This window comes from Cinclus cinclus, chromosome 3, assembly GCF_963662255.1.
Source record: "Cinclus cinclus chromosome 3, bCinCin1.1, whole genome shotgun sequence".
Classification (NCBI taxonomy): Eukaryota; Metazoa; Chordata; class Aves; order Passeriformes; family Cinclidae; genus Cinclus; species Cinclus cinclus.
In genome coordinates, this window is record NC_085048.1 from 49,031,679 (window position 1) to 49,054,537 (window position 22,859).

The 22,859-nt window shown below is 39.1% G+C and overlaps 1 protein-coding gene across 1 annotated transcript in view; it reads right to left on the reverse strand.

The window, feature by feature from the left end:
* Window positions 1–22,859, reverse strand: part of MAN1A1 (mannosidase alpha class 1A member 1) — a 137,497-nt gene that overhangs the window by 20,715 nt on the left and 93,923 nt on the right. The window contains exons 6-7 of the mRNA XM_062488765.1: window positions 6,470–6,593; window positions 4,149–4,242 (exon numbers count right to left, since the gene is read on the reverse strand). Coding sequence (XP_062344749.1) covers window positions 4,149–4,242; window positions 6,470–6,593 — 218 coding nt within the window. The remainder of the gene's footprint in view (window positions 1–4,148; window positions 4,243–6,469; window positions 6,594–22,859) is intronic.

A 22,859-nucleotide genomic window follows, 5' to 3' on the forward strand; every position in this document is an offset into this window, starting at 1 on the left:
CCTTTACGATTTCCTAAATAAATTACCATAGAAACCTCTGACATTTGCAAACTAAATAGCACAAGCAGAGTTTCATCAATAATAAGCCCTGTCATTATATACATTATTGCAGTAGACAAATCCAATTGATGCATGCTGCAGCAAATCACTGTCAGTTTACTGTCAAAATAACAAGGGCTAAATGAATTTACAGGAACAATGGCAGAGATCCACCAGTGGCCTTCACAGAAACAGCACTGCTAGCATTGAAACATTCAGAAACCATTTCTCCCTCTCCACTTTATGTTTAAGAAAAAAATATTTCTGTCTTGTATCATTTAAGGGTCTTGGTTGTTTGGTTTTTCCCTTCTGTTGTAATCAGCTGAAAACAGCCTAGAAAAGCAATCTCAAATAACATATTTGTCAAGTCTCACATTCTGATCTTCTCTGTGGGGAAAAAAATTAGTTAATCAGCGTTGGTGAATAGAGGCAATATGAAAGAGATGTAACAAGATGGAACTTGTTGTTGCTGCTTCAGCATGCCAGGGACAGACCTGCATCAACATCTGTGCCCATCATTCACAGGCATGGGAAGCTATTTATTTGTCAACACTATTGAATGCTATTGAAAAACAAAGCTCATGTATGCTAAAAATTTTTCTGTGCACACCAACAAAAACTGGCATTTCATGTGAATGAGGAGTGCTTAAGACACAATTATATTAAAAATATGGAAATAACAAAGGCCATAAGGCAGAATAAGTTTTTTGACTGCTTTAAAATATGTAAGGCAGAGCCACTAACTGCCTCAGCCACTAGAAAGATCTGCTCTCATGAAACATCAAAAAGCTGCTTTTGTGGCTAACAGAAGCCAAGAATTGAGTTAAGTGGATCTGTCTCACATGTGCTGGGACTGTCTCTAATTAAATCCAGTACCTACAGCTGTAGGAGCAACACTTCCAGGGGAGACTTTTATGTCTTGCAAAGATGTGCTGAATCAACATGTGTTACGATTGGGTACACCTCTCAGATCTGTAAAGGGATGTCAGGGTTTATACCATCATGTAACCACAGTTGATGATCATTCATGCTGAGCTGCCACAGGCCTTGTGGCACAGTGACCTGCAGGAAGTCTCACAGCACGGCAAACTAAGAAATGACAGGTGTACTGCTAATAAAGGGAAGTGGCATTTGCCTTGATGGGAAAATACAGCTGAGCAGCACAACCTTTTTGGACACCATTTTAACTCAGAGTGGCACACAGCTTTCAAAAATAGATTTTAATCAATAAAATCACAGAAATCACAGAATGGGGCAGGTTGGAAGGTACCACAACAGATCATCTGGTCAAACCTCCCTGCACCAGCAGGGAGCACATGGCAAAGGATTGTGTCCAGATAGTTCTTGAATATCTCCAGTGAAGGACACTCCAAAAACGCTCCCAGACAGAGGAAATTTGTTCCAGTGCTCTGCCACCTGCACAGAATTCTTCCTCATATTCAGGTAGAATTGTCTATGCATCAGTTTCTTCCTGTTGCCTCCTGTCCTATTGCTTGGCAACCTGGAGAAGAGCCTGGTGCATCCTCTGACAACCTCTCTTCATATAATTAAGACACATTGATAAGGTTCCCTCTCAGTTGCCTCTTCTCAATGCTGAACCAGCCCAGCTTCAGCCTTTCCTCAAAGGAGAGATGCTCCAGTCCCCAAACATCTTTGTCACCCTCTGATAGACCTGCTCCATCTGATAGTCTTGGCTCTTGTACTGAGGAGCTCAGAACCCCAGAAGTAGACACAGCACTTCAGTGGCCTCAACAGGGCTTAGTAAAGAGGAAGATCACCTCACTTGACCCGCTGGGAATGCTCTTTGTAATGCAGCCCAGGATGACATTGGCCTTCATGGCCACCTTGTTGTCCACTGGGATCTCCAGGTCCTTCTCTGCAGAGCTGATTTCAGCAGGTTGGCCTTCTGCATGTACAGGAGCCTGAGGTTGTTATTCTTCAGGTACAGGACCCTGCATTAGTCTTTGTTGAGTTTCAGAAAATTCTTCTCTGCCCATCTCTCCAACCTGCTGAGGTCCTGCTGAAGGGCTGCACAGCACCCTGGAATATTGGCTGTTCCAGGTTTGTGTCATCAGTGAACTTGCAGAGGAGGCATCCCCCTTTCATCCAAATAATTGATGGATAAGTTAAACAAAACTGGGCCCAGCATTGACCTGTGGGGGCACCACAAGTGGCAGGCTTCCAACCAGACCCCGTGCCACTGACTATGACCCTCTGGGATCTGCTCTTCAGCCAGTTCTCAATGCACTTCACTGTCCACTCATCCCATCCAGGCCACACTTCCTGGGTTTGTCTACAAGAATGTTGTGACAGTGTCAAAAGCCTTGCTAAACTCGAGGTACACAGTATCCACTGCTCTCCCCTCACCCATCCACGTAACTGCCACGTCACAGAAGGCAATCAGGTTGCTCAAGCAGGATTTACCCTTAGTAAACCAATGCTGACTGCCCTTGATCAACTTCTTGTCATCCATATGCATAGAGATAGCCTCTAGAAGGAGGTTCTCTGTCACCTTTCCAGGGATTGGGGTGAGGCTGATGGATCAGTAGTTCTCTGGGTCATTTTCCTTGCCCTTTTGGAAGACTGGGGTCACATTTTGTTTTTTTCCAGTCCTCAGGCACCTCACCTGAACTCCATGACCTTTCAAAGATGATCGTGAGCAGCCTCACTATGGTGCCTGCGAGCTCTCTCAGCATTCATGGATGCATCCCATCAGGTCCCATGGAGCTGTGGATATAAAGTTTGCCCAGATATTCTCTAACCCAATCCTTTTTAACCAAGGAAGAGCCTTCCAGTACTCCCTTACCCTGGGTAACCCCTCCAACCTGACAGGCGTTTGTTCACATTCTCATTTTCCCGATCCTCAGACTTCAGGGCCTCATAACTAGTGTAAAAGGACACCTGTTAAGATGAGGTGTATTAGGAGCAAATTCTCCTGCCAGCCTGAGCAGAAACTGGTTTCTGCTCCCCTCTGTCTTTAAGGTCCCCTAATTCTGCCTGATGGAGAGCGGGTAGGGGATCCACTGCTTCATATGAAGTAAAGGTGGGTGCATTTGTCTGAGGCATGGTAGAGAGCAGACACTTCTCTTTGCCTTCGTGAAAATTCTCTATTCAGACTGTGGCCAGTCTCATAAGGAGTCCAGAATCTCACTTCCTCCTTAGCTACATCCTAAATAAACTCTCGTATTAATAAACCTCTGCATTCCTTTCCCTCTGTTGCATCGCCCAACCAGCTCACACATTGAGAATCTATGGGACCAGCTAATCTGGGCATACCTTTTCAGACCAGGACAGCATATCTTGCTTGTTTTGATTCAATAATGTAAGGAAGAAAAGATAGAAAGACACTGAGTTGCATGAATAGAATGGTGGCAGACTGAAACTACACAGGAAAAAGTGGAAAAAGCAGTAAGGTCTCTAGAATCATGATCCTGCACACTGTGCACACTTCGACGTGGAAATCAGAGAAAGCAATGAACAACAAGAAAAGGCTCAGACATCAGGGAGGGGCTAAGGAATTCAAGTAAGTCAAGTATTTTATAGTAATTTCCTTCTAATTTTGGTATCTTCAGTAATAGTTCCAAGGGGATAAACGCCATGACACATTTCTGTATAGTGTGCTTCCTCAGTTGGTGGCATTACATTCCAACAGAAATCACAGCTGGTATTAACTGGAAATACTTGTCTTATTACTTTTTTTTTTCCTTCAGTGGAGCCACACAACTCTGAAAATGTGGAATTTGATTCACACAAGCTGATAATGTTTCCTTATACAGCTACTGCAGGGAGCACTTTAGATTTTTGAATAAGAGACTTCTGTAGTCCACAAATTCCTTCCCAAAGTCATACATATTCATACATTCCCCTGCTTCCACTAGTCATACTGAAAGCTCAGAAAAAGCATATAAAAGTAAAGCAATTAAGATTATTATTTTTATATTTGTAGTATTTTTTACATTCCATAGAACCTCAGATATAAAGTGAGTTTCTATATGTTATGAAAGTTCTCTTTATATAAAAAAACATATTAACAGTGACTGAAATAAGTTACTGACTGCAATGAGAACACTGATAGACAAGTCATAGTACCAAAGATTTCAGCTACTTACGCTGGCCCCATTGGCCACTGCTGGGATTCAGGTAGTTGGGGTAAAGGCCCTCTGGTTTATCCAGTCGATTTAGAACTTTTCGGATATTCATTACCTAGTGGAAGGTACAAAACACTGAGCACTTATCCATTTCTCCCACAAAATACATGAGTGTAAATATGCCTAAAAATAACCCCCCTGATTGTATTCAACACACACCCAAATACCTCTGTGCAATCATATCACTATTGAAAAAGCTGATATTATCATGCAAACAAGTTCCTGAAAACCTCTGGAGTTTCTGTGTCAATTGCCAGCCATGAAACAACACAACAGGAGCAAGCCCTGAAGTTCAGGACTTGCCATGCAGAGTATCCCCCTTCTCCACAGGAGACTGAAATTCACTGAGGCTGTTTGCCTTAACTAAGATATCAGCTACATCAGCATTTATAGTCCTCGTATACCTAAATCAGAAATACTATTAAATATTAGGGTTCAGATGTGGAAGTGCACTGTAAAGGAGTTTTGCCTGGAAAGGAGAACACGGCTGGAACTGACTGAGCTTTATACAACCAGCTTGCCCAGCAGCAAGGACCCAGGCAGCCCTGAGTGCTCCGCAGGCACTGCTAAGGAGCTCACTACAAATGACACGCCCGGGGAAACAATTACAGTCCAGATGTTCAGCAGCTGGAGCCATCCAGCAGCGCAATCCACTGCAGAGCACATGAAATGAGTTACACTGAATTTTAGGATTCACAAAAAAAGCAAATGTAGAAGCTTGGAAGAATGAGGATTCTGAGCACTGCAGGCCAGAAACTGTAACAAAAAGGTACTGACAGCTTCATTATAAACTCCAGAGTGCCTAGAGACCCAGTGAAGTAGCTACTGAAAAAGAAGATAAATTAACTTATACCAAGCTCCAGTAGGATTTCTGTTGTGGTATGCAAACTGCCTCCTGCATCTTGACACTACTCATTGCCCAAAATGCAGGCTGCAATGAGTCCTAGACCTTAATTAATGAGTTCTTCCATGCAAAGCTTATTCCAGTGTTTCTTCTTCTTTATCAAGTGTACCAGCCCTGGAATGGTTTGCCTCTGCGGGCTTTGGAATTGCAATCTCTAAAGGGTTTTAAGAACAGCTTACATAAACAGATTTCTAGCATTTTGCAGCTACTGCATGATTCCACTGTGTAGGAGAACCATGGGTTAGATTTTTAAGATGCACACTTTCATTGTGTCTTTGTAGAACAGATGTTATGCATTAAATTACCATAAATGCCACAAGATAATTAACTTATGTTGTCAATTTGTTTCTGGCTATTCCTCAGTGCTGCCACCCCCTACCCATCCACTCCCCCTCCGCAGCTCAAATTTAAGAGAAACTGTCCTTATATTTACCCCTAAATGCATGAAAATTTCTAGGAGTTTGCTCCATAAAATTTATTCCAATGTTGACAATGGTACTGCAGCAAAGCCACTCAGTCCTTACTCACTAATAATTTTAGATTTGACTACTGCTTTTAGGCCTACTGTTAAACATTTGGAATCTCAACAATAATTAGATTATTAATTTGATAATATTAGCTTTAGGTAACACAGGGCAGCTGCAATAAGAATACAAAATCAAAACAAGTGAACATTTTAATTAAGAAATAAAAATAAGATAAATAATAAAATGTATTATAAAGAACAGGAATTGCTGGCTATTAGTACGTCAAAAAGCAAAGCAAAATTGTTCAGATGGGAATTGAGAGAAGGAGTTCTTTCCATGGCTTATGTATATAAAACACATCTAGAAGACAATGTTATCAAATTTTGGAATTAGTATGCAGAACAACTGTTTTGTCTAAGGATGTGATTTTTTTTTTTCCTACCCCAAAGAGAGTTCAAAGTGTATTTCTTAGAGGTCAGTGCAATGGAAGTGCTTTCTGACCTCACTGACAGCAGTGATATTGTACAGCATTTTGAAGAGTAAACTTATTGAAATCACCACGGTGCTTTACTTTCTCTAGACATCAGTTATTATCCCAAATATAATGTCAGGTTTTCTTTACACCCCATTAAGTAAGGAACTGAAGAAAGCTATGAAGTCTGATTGCTTAATGCGATACTAATTTAGAAGATAAACAGAAATTAAACGTTTTATGGGGCTATATACAAGAACATACATCAGAATAATTTTGGAGGAGACTTTTGACTTTTTAATACAAAAAGATGCCAAGGTAATAAGGAAAATGTGACAAATGCTTACAACTGAGGTAAATCCAGATCTCTCCCCATTCATATTAGTCTCTGAATATGTGATTTATCTTTTAAAACATGATTTTGATGGAGCAGTCTAACCTTTTCAGCAAAGACAGGGTTTCCAGACAGGTGGCTCAAATGTACAAACTCCAGATGCAAAGTCCCAAATTCTGCCAAAATGCTGCTTCCACCAGAGGCCCATGGCCAATTTCGACCAATTCCACTAAGATGAGGGGAAGAGAAAGACAGAAAATAATCATGAGTATCTATAAGGCAATGCTAATGAAAAGTAATAGGCATTAGGTATAGCGTTATCATGAGAAAACAATCTAAAATGTACTTAATATGTATGTAAGAAGCCTTGCTTCAACAACCTTCCATGATTTTACCCCAGGACCTTGAATTACTTCAGTCCAGCTCTGCTTAGGCTTTACAGTTGCTTCTTGCAACAACCCAATCTTTAGGCTCACAAATAACTCCATTACAATTACCACTGTGTTTCATTGCAGCATATCATGTTTAAAGACATGACAAAAAAACCACCGACTATAAGAGAGCATTCTCATACTTCACCTGTTTCCCCATGTACTTAACACAACACTCTCTAATTCTAACTCTAATTTCTGCAGTGCAATTGTTTATTAACTTAAATTAATGCATATATACATAATAAGCTTTAAGTTAAAAGTACTGCATGCAGCATAGCCTTCTTAATACATGAGACTTTAATAGGGTAGGATAAGTACGTATTTTCTCTAGACACTTCTACCAGGATGAGTAACTTCAGTTTTAATTATGACCTAAAGGTACTTCACACCAAAATTAATCTTAGGATTTGTGCTGAGAATAGAGAAAAGCACATTTATTGCTAAATCCCCACTAGAAACTAATGCTGGTTGAGACTCAGGATGGCAAGTCTATTGAAGTTTCATTACAAAAAAGGTGGGTTATTTTTTCCCCTTAAGATTTCCAGCAGCCATATTTGGAAAAAAAACCCCTGAAATTAAAGCTAGCCAATATTCCAGAACATCTAGGTAAATAATGACATATTAGATTGGCATATTATTAGGATTAATGTTACATAAAAATACACTTTTTAGGTACTGGAACATCTTCTACATTTCCAAGCTGTAAACAGCATTACACACAAACACATCCATATATAAATAAAATTTTAATTTTATAAGCAGCCACTACAATCATCAATTAGCAGTTGCACGACCATGAAAATATGGTATTCTTCCTGAGTTAAAATGTGACTCAAAAATACCCCAAACCAGCAAAAAACCCAGTAAGTCACGATGGAAGATCTCAGATACATTAAAATCTCTTCTTCAAAAGATCGTTTATAACTGAAGTTAACCAAAACATGGAAATTAAGACTCCATTAAGTACATCTCCCTGTTAGCTATGTTAACCTGCTGTTTTGAGACTTCTGCCAGACACACGAAATAAAACCAAGCCATTAAACTTTAAAAGCAGGGAAAAGGCACAGAGAACACAAAGGAAAGAGATCTGATGAGGCTCCCCTGGTTGACCATAAAGGTGCAAGAGGCTGGGACACATGTAAGTCCTCTGCTGTAAATAATTGCCCAAAAAGTGTTTCTGATCTTCATAGCTGCAGACCAAAATCGATGACACAATGAAATCAGGGCACTGCAAAGATGCACACAATCCCAATTTGGTACAGTATTTGTGCGACTGAAACAGAACACAAGTTTTAGGGTATCTTAATATGACATTTTAAGATCTATCTTGCAAAGATTAGAGTAGTTTTTACAGAATGAAGACCACACCTGGTTTACAAGCTGTCTGCACTTCAATCTACTGTGAGTTGGAATTTTTTGAAATGGTAATGTAAAAGCATCAGCTATTACAGAAAATACATGCAGACAACATGTCTGGAAACCTCTTCTCTGCAGTCTGAAGAACTCACAGACTGGTTATTCAGCCAAGAACAACCCCATTTCTGGCACACACTATCTCAAGTTCTAACTCTGACTTCTAGATGAAAATACTTCATCCTGTTTCCAAATCACCCAGATTGTTCACAGAAGAAAAAAAAAAAGCCCCTCAGAATTTCAAAAAGTTACCATGTTGTGGTACAAATGGAAAAATTACATGTGCTTTCTTTCTGCCAAGTTTCTCAATCAATCTCAATGTGAAAACATTGAGCTGTTCCTGCAGCAAGGCATCAACCAAAACTGACAGCAAACGTAATAGAGTTCCTACTTGCACTCTACTCCAGTGTCTGCTGATATCAATACAACCTGCCAGAACACTTTGATGTAGCGTGTTTTGTTAACAAGGAAAATTTCCAAGCACAGCTGTCAAAAGGTTTCCTGCATGCAGCAATGTGTTTTGCCATGAGTGGAAGATTCTTCTTGTTTAAGATGGTTTGAAAATTGCGAAGCTCCATTCTTTACTCTTAATAGAAAAAACAAGTAGAAATAAACATCTGTTACATCTTATGTTTTATTTAATGTAGCTTTCTTTTTTTTTCAGTTGGCTCAGGTGGTTAGGAAAAAAAAGGGCATCGACATATTTCTGGTAAATCTGCAAAATAATAAGGCTATGTGTTGGTTTAACCTCAGATTCAAGCTCTGTCACCAAAAAGCTAATTTCATTTAGTGGTAGGACCCAAGATTTGCACTTCAGTCCCTCAACTATTTTGCATGCAACCTTCAGTTATGGATGTCTGGTATTTTCTCGTATCATAGAATGGTCTGGGTTGAAAGGAAAGGGACAGTAAAAATCATCTGGTTCCAATCCCCCTGCCATGGACAGGGGCACCTTTCACAGGTTGCTCAAAGCCCAGTTCCACCTGGTCTCGAACACTTCATGCCACAGTGCCTCTGGGCAGCTGATTCCAGCGTCTCCCCACCCCCACATAAAAAAATTTCTTCCTGTTATCTAATCTAAACCTAATATCTTTCAGTTTGAAGCCATTTCCCCTTGTCCTATCACTACCTGCCCTTGTCAAAAGCTGCTCTCAGCTCTCTTGCAGACCCCTTTAGGTACTGGAAGGCTGCTGTGAGGTCTCTCCAAACACTTCTCCAGGCTGAACAGACCAATTCTCTCAGCCTGTCTTCACAGGAGGGATGCTCCACCTCTCTGATCATCTTCATAGGATATATTTCATCTTTGGGAGCAACGGAGCAGGTAAGTTTTCTATATTCCCTCACACTAACTGGAATAGCCACAGTATTGCTTCTGATTCCATTTAACTCCATCCTTATTTTAAGATGATAATCCAGTGTGCATTATGCAGACAGTCAGGTCCTGAAGAGAAAGACCAGGAAATACTCATCATGGCTTTCAGCATACAGAATGTGAGAGATTTCACACTCAGAACATTTTTGATTGGGAAAGTAGACTTTAACTTTTGTTTAACAGTATGTTGGCTTAAAAAAAAAAGAAGGGAAATGAAGAGGGTGCTCTTTTTTCAGCCCTGCCCTCCACACCCTCCAAATCCTTAATATTGTATACTTTTAAACTAAATAGAACTTCGGAAAAAGAGAATCTGAACAGAGCAAAGTAAACGGAATAAAGACATCGGTGTCAGGGATTGTAAACAACGAGTACATTTAGAAATTACTTGAGGTGCCCTAGAAAACAACATGCAATAAATAAATCTAACAGCTCATTAAATCTTAATAACTATGTGTAGTAAAATACTGATTTCTGCCCATGCATGAGATAAGATAACCAGTGCTCCCAACTCAGACATTTTTCAGGCTCTTCACCATTACCATTATCAGGGTGAACAAAAACTTCTGCAAAGTTAAAAAAAGACCAATGCTAAGTACTTATTTACTCTTCAGCCATAAAGTCAATGCTGGGTATCACATTACTCTTCGGTTATAAAGTTATGCACTTGCTTCCTGAAGTCTTGAGATGCAAACTTGAGTTTCTGGTGAAAGGTTTTATTTCTACTCCCAATTTTAGCAAACTTACCTAATACTGCAACTTCCTACAAGTTTTTTGTCTGGGGGTGCCCATTACTCAAGCCAAGAAACAACAGCAGCAACCTGAACCCAAAGAATGATCAGGGCATTTGAGGGATTCCCAAAAGGTGGTTTATGATTCTGTGCCAAACTTATATGCAGATCACTCCTCCCAATCAAAGCAAAATCTGTAAAGCACTGAAAACTTTTTTTGCATCTTATTTTCATTCAGCTTAATAGTTTAATGTCACAAATGTCTCATAAGCTGACAAATGCTGTTTTCAGAAAGAGACAAAAGACAGCAAATGGGGCCAAGTGTGATACATTTTATACTAGTTGCATTCCTTTGTGCTGCTTTCTTTCTGTAATTTACTTTGCCACTGAATTTTTCAATTTTTTAATGTTGGTACTCACTACAACCTGTACTAAGTGTCAGTCATGTACTGATATCAGATTTAGAAATAAAACTCCTACTATACACTTCAAGAAGGAAAGAGGGAAGGAAATGCACTACGCAAACTACTTTGAAGATCCAGACGAGTACTAAAATGATTTCAGTTTATAGGACACTATTTTAACCTATCTCAAATCACTGTGTCTAAAATTGTATATTTTACACTGCATAAAACACACAGAAAATTTCTGTAACATATCCATAGAACTTTAGCACTTATTATAACTTTTATTATCTAAGTAAGAAAAAATTGAAGTAAGGATCTGATCAGAGAAGTATAATATTTTGGTTTATAATATTTCTCACTGATTTTATAAATTTTTGTTTCTGAAAACTGAGTGCCACAGAATCTGAAAGCCAGTGTTTGTAATTCTACTGTCATTCATTCTTGAGAAACATGAGCCTGATTGACCGGGGCTGCTGATAACTCAATTCAGTATTTTTCCAGCAGACCATTGTTGGTCCATCTGTACATAAGAACAGAAAGTATGAGATCACTAAGTCTTCTAAAATATACAGAGTGTACCAAGAGTGGGAACCACAGAGGAAATATAAATATTCAAAGGTTGCTTTTTAAAAAAAATTACTGGAATTTAGAAGCACAACCATATTTAAAAGAGTTTTTAAAAAATTATATGACATCCCAAATATATATAAAGCAGGAGCTAATTTTCAACTGAAAGGAAAAGCAAATCCTCGGGGAAACTGCACAAGTACTTCAAAGGGTCAAAACACTTATCAAAATTCTTGTCATCAGTGAGCAGAACTGTTTGTCTCCTCAGACAACTTGTTTATTATACTACAACCTTTCCTGGAGGATTCCAGGACAACTTTGGAAGCTGGAGGCAGAGCAAGAAGTCAGATTTTCAATATTGATACAAAATGCACCAGCACAACAGAACAGTCAGTATCCTCCTGCAGACTTAAGCCAGGAAAAAGGTGAAAGGCCAGAATTAAAGCGACACAGCAGCAACAATGTGAAGTGTCCAAGTACTGCTGTTGAAAAAGGTTTTAGAAGTATATATGAAAATAAGTCCCAACAGCCCCTTGGACTTTACGAACGCTGATTTTTTCTGTAAGAAACTGCCCTGCAATCGTGGATGAAAATGCAAAACGCTGTGACAGAGAAATCCCTTAGAAGGGTCCATTGAAATTCACCAGAGCTTCAGCATGCAGGTTGTGCCTGGTACTTCCAACGATGCTGAGGGGCCAAGGAGGATCTGCCTGGAAAATACAGCTTGTGACTGGAATTGGTTAGGCTTAATCCTGCTTTAAGAGGATTTCTGCAGGAGCAGAGTGCTGCCCAGCCCAGTCCTCAGAACCTGGCTTATGTCCCTGCACACCACCAGCTGTCACTCAGACACCCAGGAGAGAGCGGGACCTTCCCAAATGGAGGTCGAGAAACAGGCAGAGGGTGTAGCAATGGACACACAAACTTTCCTGCAGTTTTCCTCTCCCAGCACCCCAGGATGCACTTCATGTTTCTCCTTGAGTCTCAACCCCCAAGCAGACATGCCTTGAAAACGGAAGTAATGTAGAATTATCAGGGGGTTTTTTGTCAAAGAAAACCACAACTCATCCCCCACTTTTTTTCCCCGAAGGAAGCCTGTGGTCCCCAGACAATTTTGAAAGCATAGTATGATGGCTTTTCCATGTTTTAGCTTTAAAATGACGACCACATGCCATTTGGCTGCACAGTTGAAACTCCACACTGTAACTCAGCAGATACTCTGTGTGCCAGCTACAGGTCTGACCACTGGAGAAGGTGGGGAAATATGAGAGCACTGCAACTCCAGCAAGGGTACTCATTGAAATTAAACTCTGTGGGACTCCCCTGATAATAAGTACAGGGAGATAACAGATTTAAATCACTTCACAGAGGAGATTAAACTGAAGATGGAGTCTTTCCTGTTACAGAGTAAACCCATCGAGACCAGTCTCCTACAGTTACCCCTTGCCAGGTGCCCACATCTCAACATTTCAATTAGCTTCACAGGTACCAGATGGGTTTTTTAAGTCTCTACAGGCTAATACACATAACAAAAGGGAGGACTGGAGATAAACACTCTGTAATGTTATATTTTAAAATCTTTAATTACATAAGAAGTTTTTTCCTAGCTCACAATTTATCTTTAATGACTTTTTTTGGGAACTAGATGATTTTTAAGGCCTGTTCTAATCCAAACCATTCTACGATTTTGTATTTCAATACAGTTAGAACAATCTCCAAGGGCACAGTCTATTTTGGCAGAATTGCTCATTACTTAATTAATATCCCTTCCAATCTGACCCATACTGTGTTCGACTAGGAAAGGGAGAGAAATGGCAGCCAAAAGGATAATTCTCAGAGGCCATTTTCGCTGAGTATCTAATGTTTCATGCATTATTTAGGATTGCCACATCTGAAAATGCTTTCATAAGAATAATTTCTTGGATTGCCCTGAATGGAACCATTTGTCAATGTGTCACAAAAAAAGAAAGAAGAATGGCTTCTTCTGTTCCCAGAAACCAATGCTGATCATTAGACACACATTTCTTCTTAACAACTTGCTGAGAGGCTAAATCCAATACCACAGACCACACTGGGGGGAGTTAAAGGATGATCTACTGTTAATATATCTTAGAAGAGATTCCCTTCAAATTCCTGTGCTACATCTTTCTTCTTTTAGTACTGCAGCTAACTAAGAATGCTAATAAATTATGCTGTATGATTTGAGTTTTAATTAGAGATTCATATTTTAAAGCAAAATTAAAAACAAACTCAACTACTGAAATGGATGGTTTTTTTGTTAATGCTTCAAAGATATTTAATGTCTTTTTGTTCTCCCCCTAACTGGCAAATCATCTGTACCCTTGTTTGAGAGTATAAAGAAAGGTGCAGAAATCCCAAATTTGCACACACTATTGGCACTCACTAAACATTTCCACCCAAATCTTGTGGCAGGAGCTGCCAAGTCAGGGTCAAACCAGGGAACCTGTGACAGGACTAGCACAGTAACTGTATTTCTAGCCCCAGAAGCAAGTGTGAATATCTTCCTATCCAACTTCCAGTAAATGACAGTTAGCTTTTTGCAGGCTTAAGTGGTCCCAGAATCATCCAAGGCATCTAGACTCCTGCTGGAGCTCTGACTTTTCCACAGTACCCCTTCTCTGAGACAGGAAAATTATTATAATCTGGTCAAGCACCTCTCATTCACTGTCTCGACAGCTTGAGACAGTTGAAGAAGATACTGAAAATCAGCTAGCTAGCCTGCAGGGTAGTTTTTGACATCTGTTTTATTCCTCTTAGTAAGGAGGACCATGTAGGCAAATTCTAACAGCTGGCTGGTTTTTCAGCTGTGACAGTAAATGTGTTAACTACTGCCCTTGCTTAACCACTGCCCAGCTGGCAGCTTCCTGCTCAGCCCAGCTGCCCTCTCTGAAATTGACTGATATCACCTCTTACCTGGAGAGATGATCTTTAGGGATGCTGTTGTAGCAGGAGGAGGCAGACAGTGAATTAGTACCATCAGCAACCTCAGGAGGAAGACTAACACAAGTGGTTACTCAATTTTAGGGGATGGCAGGGAATAAAAAAGATTTCCACATATATCCGCAATGTCAGACAAAACATGAATGTTTTTTATTGCAACAAGTGAGATAAGAGGTATAGCCTCAGGAGCTATTAGTTTGAGAACATTAATTTTGTCTATTTGCCTATTCATATGCAGTGTCAGCATTAATATATGCTGATCTCCTGGCCACTTCAGTGATGCCAGTGCAGGAGATGCATCCATTTGTATTGGAGACACAACCACGTCATCCATTATCTGTCTGGAAATGAGAGTAGAAAAATCAGATTGCTCTGGATAACTGTTCATCATTTGAGAAACAACCAGCACAGCCCCCAAAAGATACTAATATAAAACAGATTTTCAAACAAGATCCCTGATTTTCTCCATGAAGTTCATCAAGTCCTTCAAAGGCAATGTTTACAGTTACTTTCTCCAAGATGAAAAGTTACCCTCCTCCCACCAGTTTTGCCTTTTATCTTTATAAGGAGACATGAAGCTGCCCTAGAATGGTCGCTGGCTCTTTACCGTACTTTCAGGCAAAAGGGTAAAATATTTAAATGTTCTCCAGTGGACTGATCTTCAGCAAGGTGACCGCCCAACAGGCAATCTCTCTTGAACCTGGACAGAATGGCAGCAGAGACTGAAGAGCACTATTAATGTGAAAGCAGAAAGTGAGCAGGAGGTACATGAAGTACAGAATTTCCAGTAGTAACGTGTGCTATGGCCTCTGCCAGGACAATTCCCAACCTCCCTGAAGGGTCAGTCAGCAGTGGTGGACACAGGGAAAGCAAGAGAGTTCTGTTGCTCCATGTCCAAGTCATTCTACGTGAAATCCAATTAAATATTCTCTGCCGTGAAAGGTATCTGGTCACAATTGAGTCAGAGCAGTGATAGCTCCTGGGGAACACCCACATGAGAGGACACTACAGTGAATGGAAACAGCAGACATGGAGCAGGAGGAGCCAAGACCCAGGTGAAGAGCAAAATGCCAGAGAGAACCAAGGCAAAAAGGAAACAATCTCATCTGCTGCTGGAGAGTAGCAGAGAATAAGCAAAGGCCAGTGAAATTGCCTTTGGGAAGACCATGCTTTACTGTATGCGTTGAAGTCTGACAGCTGCTGAGAACAAAAATAAATCACCTCCTTCAAGGGCTCCAAAAAGGACCAGACACCATAGTGTAGTTCTTTTGTGGTCTGATACGTGGTTTTTGGACATTTGGATCTAGTGATACTGTGTCTGTTGAAGCTTAAAATAATCAGAGTATCTTATTTTTACAAAACAGTCCATCCAGACTGTTGGGATGCTTTGCTTACATCAAATTCCTGTAACATTTCTCTGTGGAAAAAGACTTTAGGATTTTACAGGCAGGGTTTGTACAACCTTTCCTTATGGCTGCCTGCCCCATGACACTTCTCACATTACTGGTGCTCTAAAGGGGCATCAAGGCTTGTGGAACTCGGACTCTGTGGCAAACCAACAGAGAAGTAATCTCAAATTTACAAGCCCACATGGAGAAAGGGAGAGACAATTAGTAGTCAGGCATTACATGATCTGAAATACCAATATGACACATGTCAAGTGTTTAAAGGTAATTTTCAGTGTCACCATCTAAAACTGTACTTGTTACCATAATAATTTCTGATAAAAGTTATCTGAGCACAGCACAGATAGGGAGACCTACATGTCTCCCACAACACACTAATGAGTAAACTAAACAATTTGCGCATCCTATTACTTCATATATTGAGGTTTAATTAATCAATTCCAAAGGCTAAAAAAGCAAGAGGGAATAGAACGCAACAGAGCAACGCCAGAGATAATAAGCACTAGCATGGACTACTTTTAATCAGGTCCCCAAAGAGAAGTGAAAATAACAGGAAATGAAAGTAATGAATGGAATTTCACAGTTCTGCCATCCATGTGATAAGCTAAGACAGAATAAAAGAAGGTGGTATTAGAATGAAATTCCCTGCTGTAGCAAGTGGTGTAACTCAATGTTACTGACAGTCAAAAACCTTACAAAACTAAACCCAAAGAAAAAACATCCTAAGCAAAGCAAGAAAAACTAACTCCTGCTTCTGAGATGTAGATTCACTGGGCAGGAAAATAATTAAGAATTTTGGAAGACTCTATGAGAAACATAATTTATCTCTGTTCTTGTCCTCTCTACCATGCCTTTTAGTATTAAAAGACTAACTGTGTAAGTTTGAAGCTTATTTTAGAACTTCACATTAAGATTGCTTTCTGCCTCAAAACCACTGTAGCCATGGCATTTGGCATTTATTGTATACTTTAGTCAGCACATCCCTCTCTAAGACTCTGCTCCCAGTTCTACATAACTTTTCCAACATTCAGCTTTTAGGTTATGCTATTTTAGCCTCCTGAAGATTTGCTATTAATCATCCCTCCACCCTGATTAGTTCATTAGTTCTTCAATTAGTTTCTATCCCACATCAGACTTCCTCTACTACTAACTGATGTTCAAGTTTCGCTAAATTGTTCTTTTGCTATATCAGTTGCATCGTCCAAGGCCAAAGAAATGTTATTAACTTCCTCTGTCTGTAGATTTGTTATGAGGATGAGTGTTGATCAATTTGCATTTGGAGGTGACTAGGAAACATAGAAATAGGGTGGAGAATCTGTGCTAAACCCAGAACTTTCCTATTTCTTTATTTCTTCTTGATGTGTTTGTTGTGCCTTTATTTTTTGGCTGCTCTGTTCTGTTCTGGTTCCAAAATTCTCCTCCTGCTCTCCCAGTCTAACTCCTTGTTTCTTTTACTGCCAGTCACTGGAGATCAAGTTGTCTCCACACATCCTCAACTGAAGGCAGTGAGATGTGTTTGTCTGGTGGAGCTCCTGCAACAGCAGTCCCCTCCAATTTAGGCTAAGGACACTCACAACACAATCCAGAGTAAAAACAATGGTTTCTCTATCAGAAGGATTGTATCAGTTTTTCAAGAAAAGTGACAACTGATCTTCTGGACAGGACAAAATCCCAATATTTGGTCTTTTCAGTCTGATGAGGAAGTACCAAAGCACAGATGGCAAGTGACAGCTATATGTAATTTTTCTGCCACTAATTTCAACCTTCCCACTTCCTAGCACTAATTTTTCAATATCCTAAATAATCCGAACCTCAGCCTCGGGCATTTAAAATATACCTGTTATCACTCTTGTCTATACGCTTACATATTCATAGTTCATATTCATTCCTTATCATTAGACAGTCAACCTAAAAAGTGGATTTAATCTTTTTCTTCTTTGAACTCAATTAGCTCATATTAGCTTCTTGTGTCAAAAAAATATTTTATGTGGGTTCACAGTCATTCAGGTTAAAAAGTCTTTCAAAGCATCTAGTCACATTTTTTGTGCTTGATGCCGCATGTGGTGCCATTAAATGCTTGAAACATAGAATCAAAATCATTACACTAACGGCATGGCACCGTTATTAAAAATAATGGGCTGACAAGTTGTAAAGGTCTGTTTCAAGCTGTTCTGTAGCTCCCAGTCATTGCAAGGAGCCTGCGTCAAAGACTTGCTGACTGACAGTCAATTATTTCTCCTTCTAATACAGCTGCTGGATCAACAGTAGTTTCAGATACTGGACAGCTTGTCACAGGACTTGCAGCTGCGATATTCATCAGAAATTAACATTAACTTAACAAATGCTGTAAATTACACTTGCATATGCAGGTATGTGTCTCAATCTAAACATGTACAATACAGAGACACCACTGTTGTTGAGGGAAATCTCTCTTCAGAATCTGTTGTCACAGATGCTGTGACAGCTGTATGAGACTCTACTGAAATGGCATTCTGGTTCACTGAAAGGGACAGCTTCCCTAGATTTAAAAAATTTAAGTAGTCTTTTTCAGACTAGTGTTGTGAAAGACATAATCTGTTTTGACAAATGCTTTAAGAAAAGTATAAATGTCCTCTTCTTCCAGTCTGGTTCAATCTTCTTGTTTCTTTTTGTCCACACATTGCTGTGTCATAAAAATCCATTTGTTCTGGGATCAGATAAACATTTGTTTTGCTCAGTGCCAGTCACTAAGGCCTTGATCCTTACTAAGAGCTGATAGAAACACTTGTGGTCTCTGCAACAGGGACAGATCGAGCATTAAAATCCTGCCATTAAAACTGTTGCAGTGACTATAAGTTAATAGAAATGCAGGGAATCCCTGCAGTCAGACTGAAAAACTGTATAAATCCTTTCCCTTAACACCATTCAAATTCAGGTTCTTTCTAAAAATCAGTAATACAATGTACAAAAAGTTTCTTTAACCAGCAAATGACACATTTGCTTATGCACAGTTTTATCCTTCAATGCCTACTAACCACATAAAAATAAAACTGAGGTCAGTATTTTAAAGAAGTACTTACATGCAATTTGCATCCTTTCCCCCATCTTTATACATTTATAGAAGATATATTTATTCAGTGGAATGCAGGCAATTTAACAATAAATGGCCATCCCTATTTTTCTCAAATGACATTAGTTTCAGGCATATCACTAGGCTAGAGGAAGTTATATGTTGTATTTATCAGATTCTGATTCTGAATGTTATTGTTTTGCTCCATGCTTAATAAATACTAAATTTTATTTTATTGGCTCACATCCTTATAAGTGAATCAAGCTCACTGCTCTTTGTATCATCACGTAAAGTCAACTAACGGCTAAAATATGATCAAATCCATTAATTAAGGTAAGATCAAGAACATATTCTACAGTATAGCAGGCAAATGAAAAACGAACGACCAACAAACAAACCAAAAAATGACACATAATCTAATACACGTCTGATTTTCACCTGAGGAAATAACTGTATTCCATATTTCCTGTGATAAGAGTTTCTATTATCAGTTGTTCAACTGTGTTCTACCTAACCCTGAACTTCATCAGTAATCTCCTTATTATTACTTCAAGCAACAAATGCCTTTACACAGCTGCTGTTCATCTTACCGATGAGCTATTTACAAGAAACCAATGATGCTGACTATCTCAGTTGACAAGGCACAGCATAATACAGTTTAATTTCCACATATGCACTAAAAATTCTGATCCAGGACAATCTGAATACACCAAAAAGAAAAGTCAAAGAAGAAAAAAAAAAAAGGATAAACATTATCTCAAAGACTCAGGAAAGACAGATTAGTCAAGACTCGTATTGTTAAAGAAAAAATAATTTTGTTCCATAATGTTTTTTTCAGTATTAGATTACAACAGTACCACAACACAGTAAATATCCTGAAGAAGGAAAGGAGTTTTCCACCCAATTACTTAATAATCCAATAAAGCTGAAAAAAGCTGAAAAACATTTGTTACCTTGGTAGAGCAGAAAATGAGACGTACCAAACAATTCTAAAAATACGTAAAATACATAATCAGAATCCATGCATTAATACTCATGGCCACATTTAAGATATGCCTTGGGGGATTTGTAAACCAGATTATCAGATAATAAAGGACATGGCAGTGAGTAGTCAAATAAACTTTTCTTAACATTAATGGGATTTTAATCAATACAATGAAAATAATATGATAAAAGATGAAGTGAAACAAGCATGAAAACATTACTATTTAAAGTAATAGAACAAAAAGGCTCAGAAAAAAACCCCCCACACTTCTGGAACCCTGCTGTAGACAATATGTGTACTTTTTGTTCCTGTACCAGCATGCAGTGTTTTACTAATCACCTTGAAAAGCCTTCTGCATATTAACTACATACAGAAGGAAAGTACATTGCTATTTTTCTTGTATGAATTATCAATGAGAACAATGATGACACAGTTTTGTAAAGCATTTAAGAAAATTGGGTTTCTGTCCCAATTCCAGCAAAACATTTTCAAATGTCAAAGGTTTTACATGTTTTTTGTAATCCCTCATTGGTCTTGATGGCTTTCGTGAAAGAGTCAGTATTTTAAACTATTTTTTTTATTCCTGCCCTTTTTTCTCCCCTTTTTTGTTTTCTGTATTCCCAGCCGTAGACTGGAATAATATAGCAAACAATATAGCATGGAATATCTTGCAAGAATTGTCATGTAAGAAGTACCATATTTGTTTTTCCAGTGCAATGAAGATCATGTCTGGAATACAGTATGTTCTGGATAGATATGGCATACTGGTGTGCTTTTTTGACACTTCTGAAAGATAATATCAGTCAAAAGAAGCACTTTTGGTAATGTGCACAATTCTCCTTTCAGTACCAGAGAGACCTTGAACTCCAAAGCCACCAAAAAACCCTGTCTTTAGTTCTATTATGAGTAACTTCTTGACACATTACATTATGTATTTGGGAATATGAGAGCAACATACTGGCCCAAGTGAAAGTGATCAGAGTAAATGAAAAAAATGAGGTGCTTCCCCTTTCTCACTCCCTCCTCTTTCAGGAGGGCAGATTTCCAAAGGATATCTTCAAGGGCCAGCAATCAGAGTCCAAATTTTCTCTGATGTGTGAGTGCGTGCAGAGATAGAATATGGAAGGCCAGGCTCCCTTCTCCTTCCTAAAAGGCAAGCATGAAGAACCACCTCTGCTACAGCTGTGGCTTCTGTGGACAGCAGCAGGTCTTTTTCTAATAATCTGAAGTGCCTAAGATATATTTAGTCCAATTCATGTCCAATTAACAACAAACCAATCTGTTCCACAAACAACATTTACTCAAAAGTAAGCTTTTGTGAACTTGTACTGCTCATGAAAATCTCAGATACCTGTAAACTTTAACCATACAACAGGCTGAATATTCAAATGACATATTTAAGCCTTCAAAGAAAAGCCCAAAAGCTATTAGCCATTAAAACAATGCTGACAACTTAGCTAAAACTCAATTAATTTACAAATGGAATTCTGGGTAAAAGATAGAGAATACAGTTCCTTTATGGCCTCAGTAGAACACTGTGACATGATGTGAAACAACATTGCTGAAAGACTGAATGTTCTAACACCTGTTAGAAAATGTTCATTTGAAAAGAATTAAATTCAAAATGATACATGTTTAAAATCTTTGTTCCAGTAGGTTTCATTACCTGGAGATGCGGCTGTACGACATGAAATGGGCAACCTGAAAGGTCAACTGGAAAGAGTGTTAGAGTTGCTGCACCAACCACAATTTTCTGGGATGTATTTAAAACACGGGTCTCTCCACAGCTAAGAATTGAATCAAGACATTTACATTAATGGGCCTTTGACAGACTAATACTCAATTTTCTTCTACTACACAGAAACTGCACAACATGAGCACCATTACAAGATATATAGCATATGGATACCATTAAAGCTCAATTATAAGGAATACTTGCTCATTTATTTCTCTAAGCACTACTCCAAGGAATGTAGCAGCAGTTTCACAGATGTCAAGTGGAAATAGTAACCTTTCATTTAATTTGCTGAAAGATTGTTCCCTCCTATTAACTAATCTCCTCCTAAAAATGTGTCAGTGTTATAACAATAAAAACATCATTTTAGCATGAAGTTTAAACCAGTGAAGGCAAATTGCTGGAACAAACTACTTCACTGTCTTGCTAACCTCTTTTTATTTCCTTCTCAATAGGTCTCAAACAAGCCCATCATTGTACAAGTCTCATTTTATCTTTACCCTCTGCTATATGGATTCCTACAGCGACATGCATGCATCCACGTCATTTACTCCAGAGATTTTGTTACTGCTTGTTTAATATAAAACAACAAACTATTCTGGTAAGTCTTTTAAAATTATATTCAGTAATACCACATCATCTAAGCCAGGTCTACTCAGTTAAGTTATGGTGTGCTACAGTGCCAAGGTCTGCTCATTAAAAAGGAGGAAACACAAGGACACTCAGTTTTTAATATGAGATTAGAGTGAGAACACCACCTATTTTGGATGTTGGCTAGGTGCATCCACCTAACCCAACACTTAGAAGACAGTCCACATCTGCCCACTGGATAAGAAGTCAGGCTGAGTGTTTTCCCCAACATAAAGACATGTTAGTGAGCTCCTACTCTTCCCTGTCCTTACAAAATTCAGTCTGTAGTGAGCTAGGAGTCAGTCAAGACAGAACACAATTTCCAAAGTGTTGTTCATTGGGTTATTCATTCTTAAGGTTGACTTGCCAGGCATCAACTCTCTACTCTCTTTACTACTTGCTCTCTACTATAATAATCCCAAAATAATATGGCAATATTAGGGAAAAAAAGCCCAGCAGAGTAAGCCTACACAGCATCAAATTTGTGATTTTCAATATCTTCCTAAATGGCTTGGACAGAGGTCTGGAAGGGATACTAAGCAAGTCCGCAGATGATAAAAAACTGGGAGGAGCTGTTGCCTCTCTTGAGGGGAGGGATGCCCAGCAGAGACCCCTCGAGAAAATAGAGGGCCGGGCAATCACCAGCCATACGAATTTCAAGAAGGGAAAGTGCTAGATTCCGTACCTGGGATGGAGCAACTCTGGATGTATGGACAGACTAGAGAATATTGTCCTGGAAAACAGTGCTGTGGAAAGGGACCTGGGGATCCTGGTCCATGGCAAGTTGAACATGAGCCAGCAGTGCCCTGGC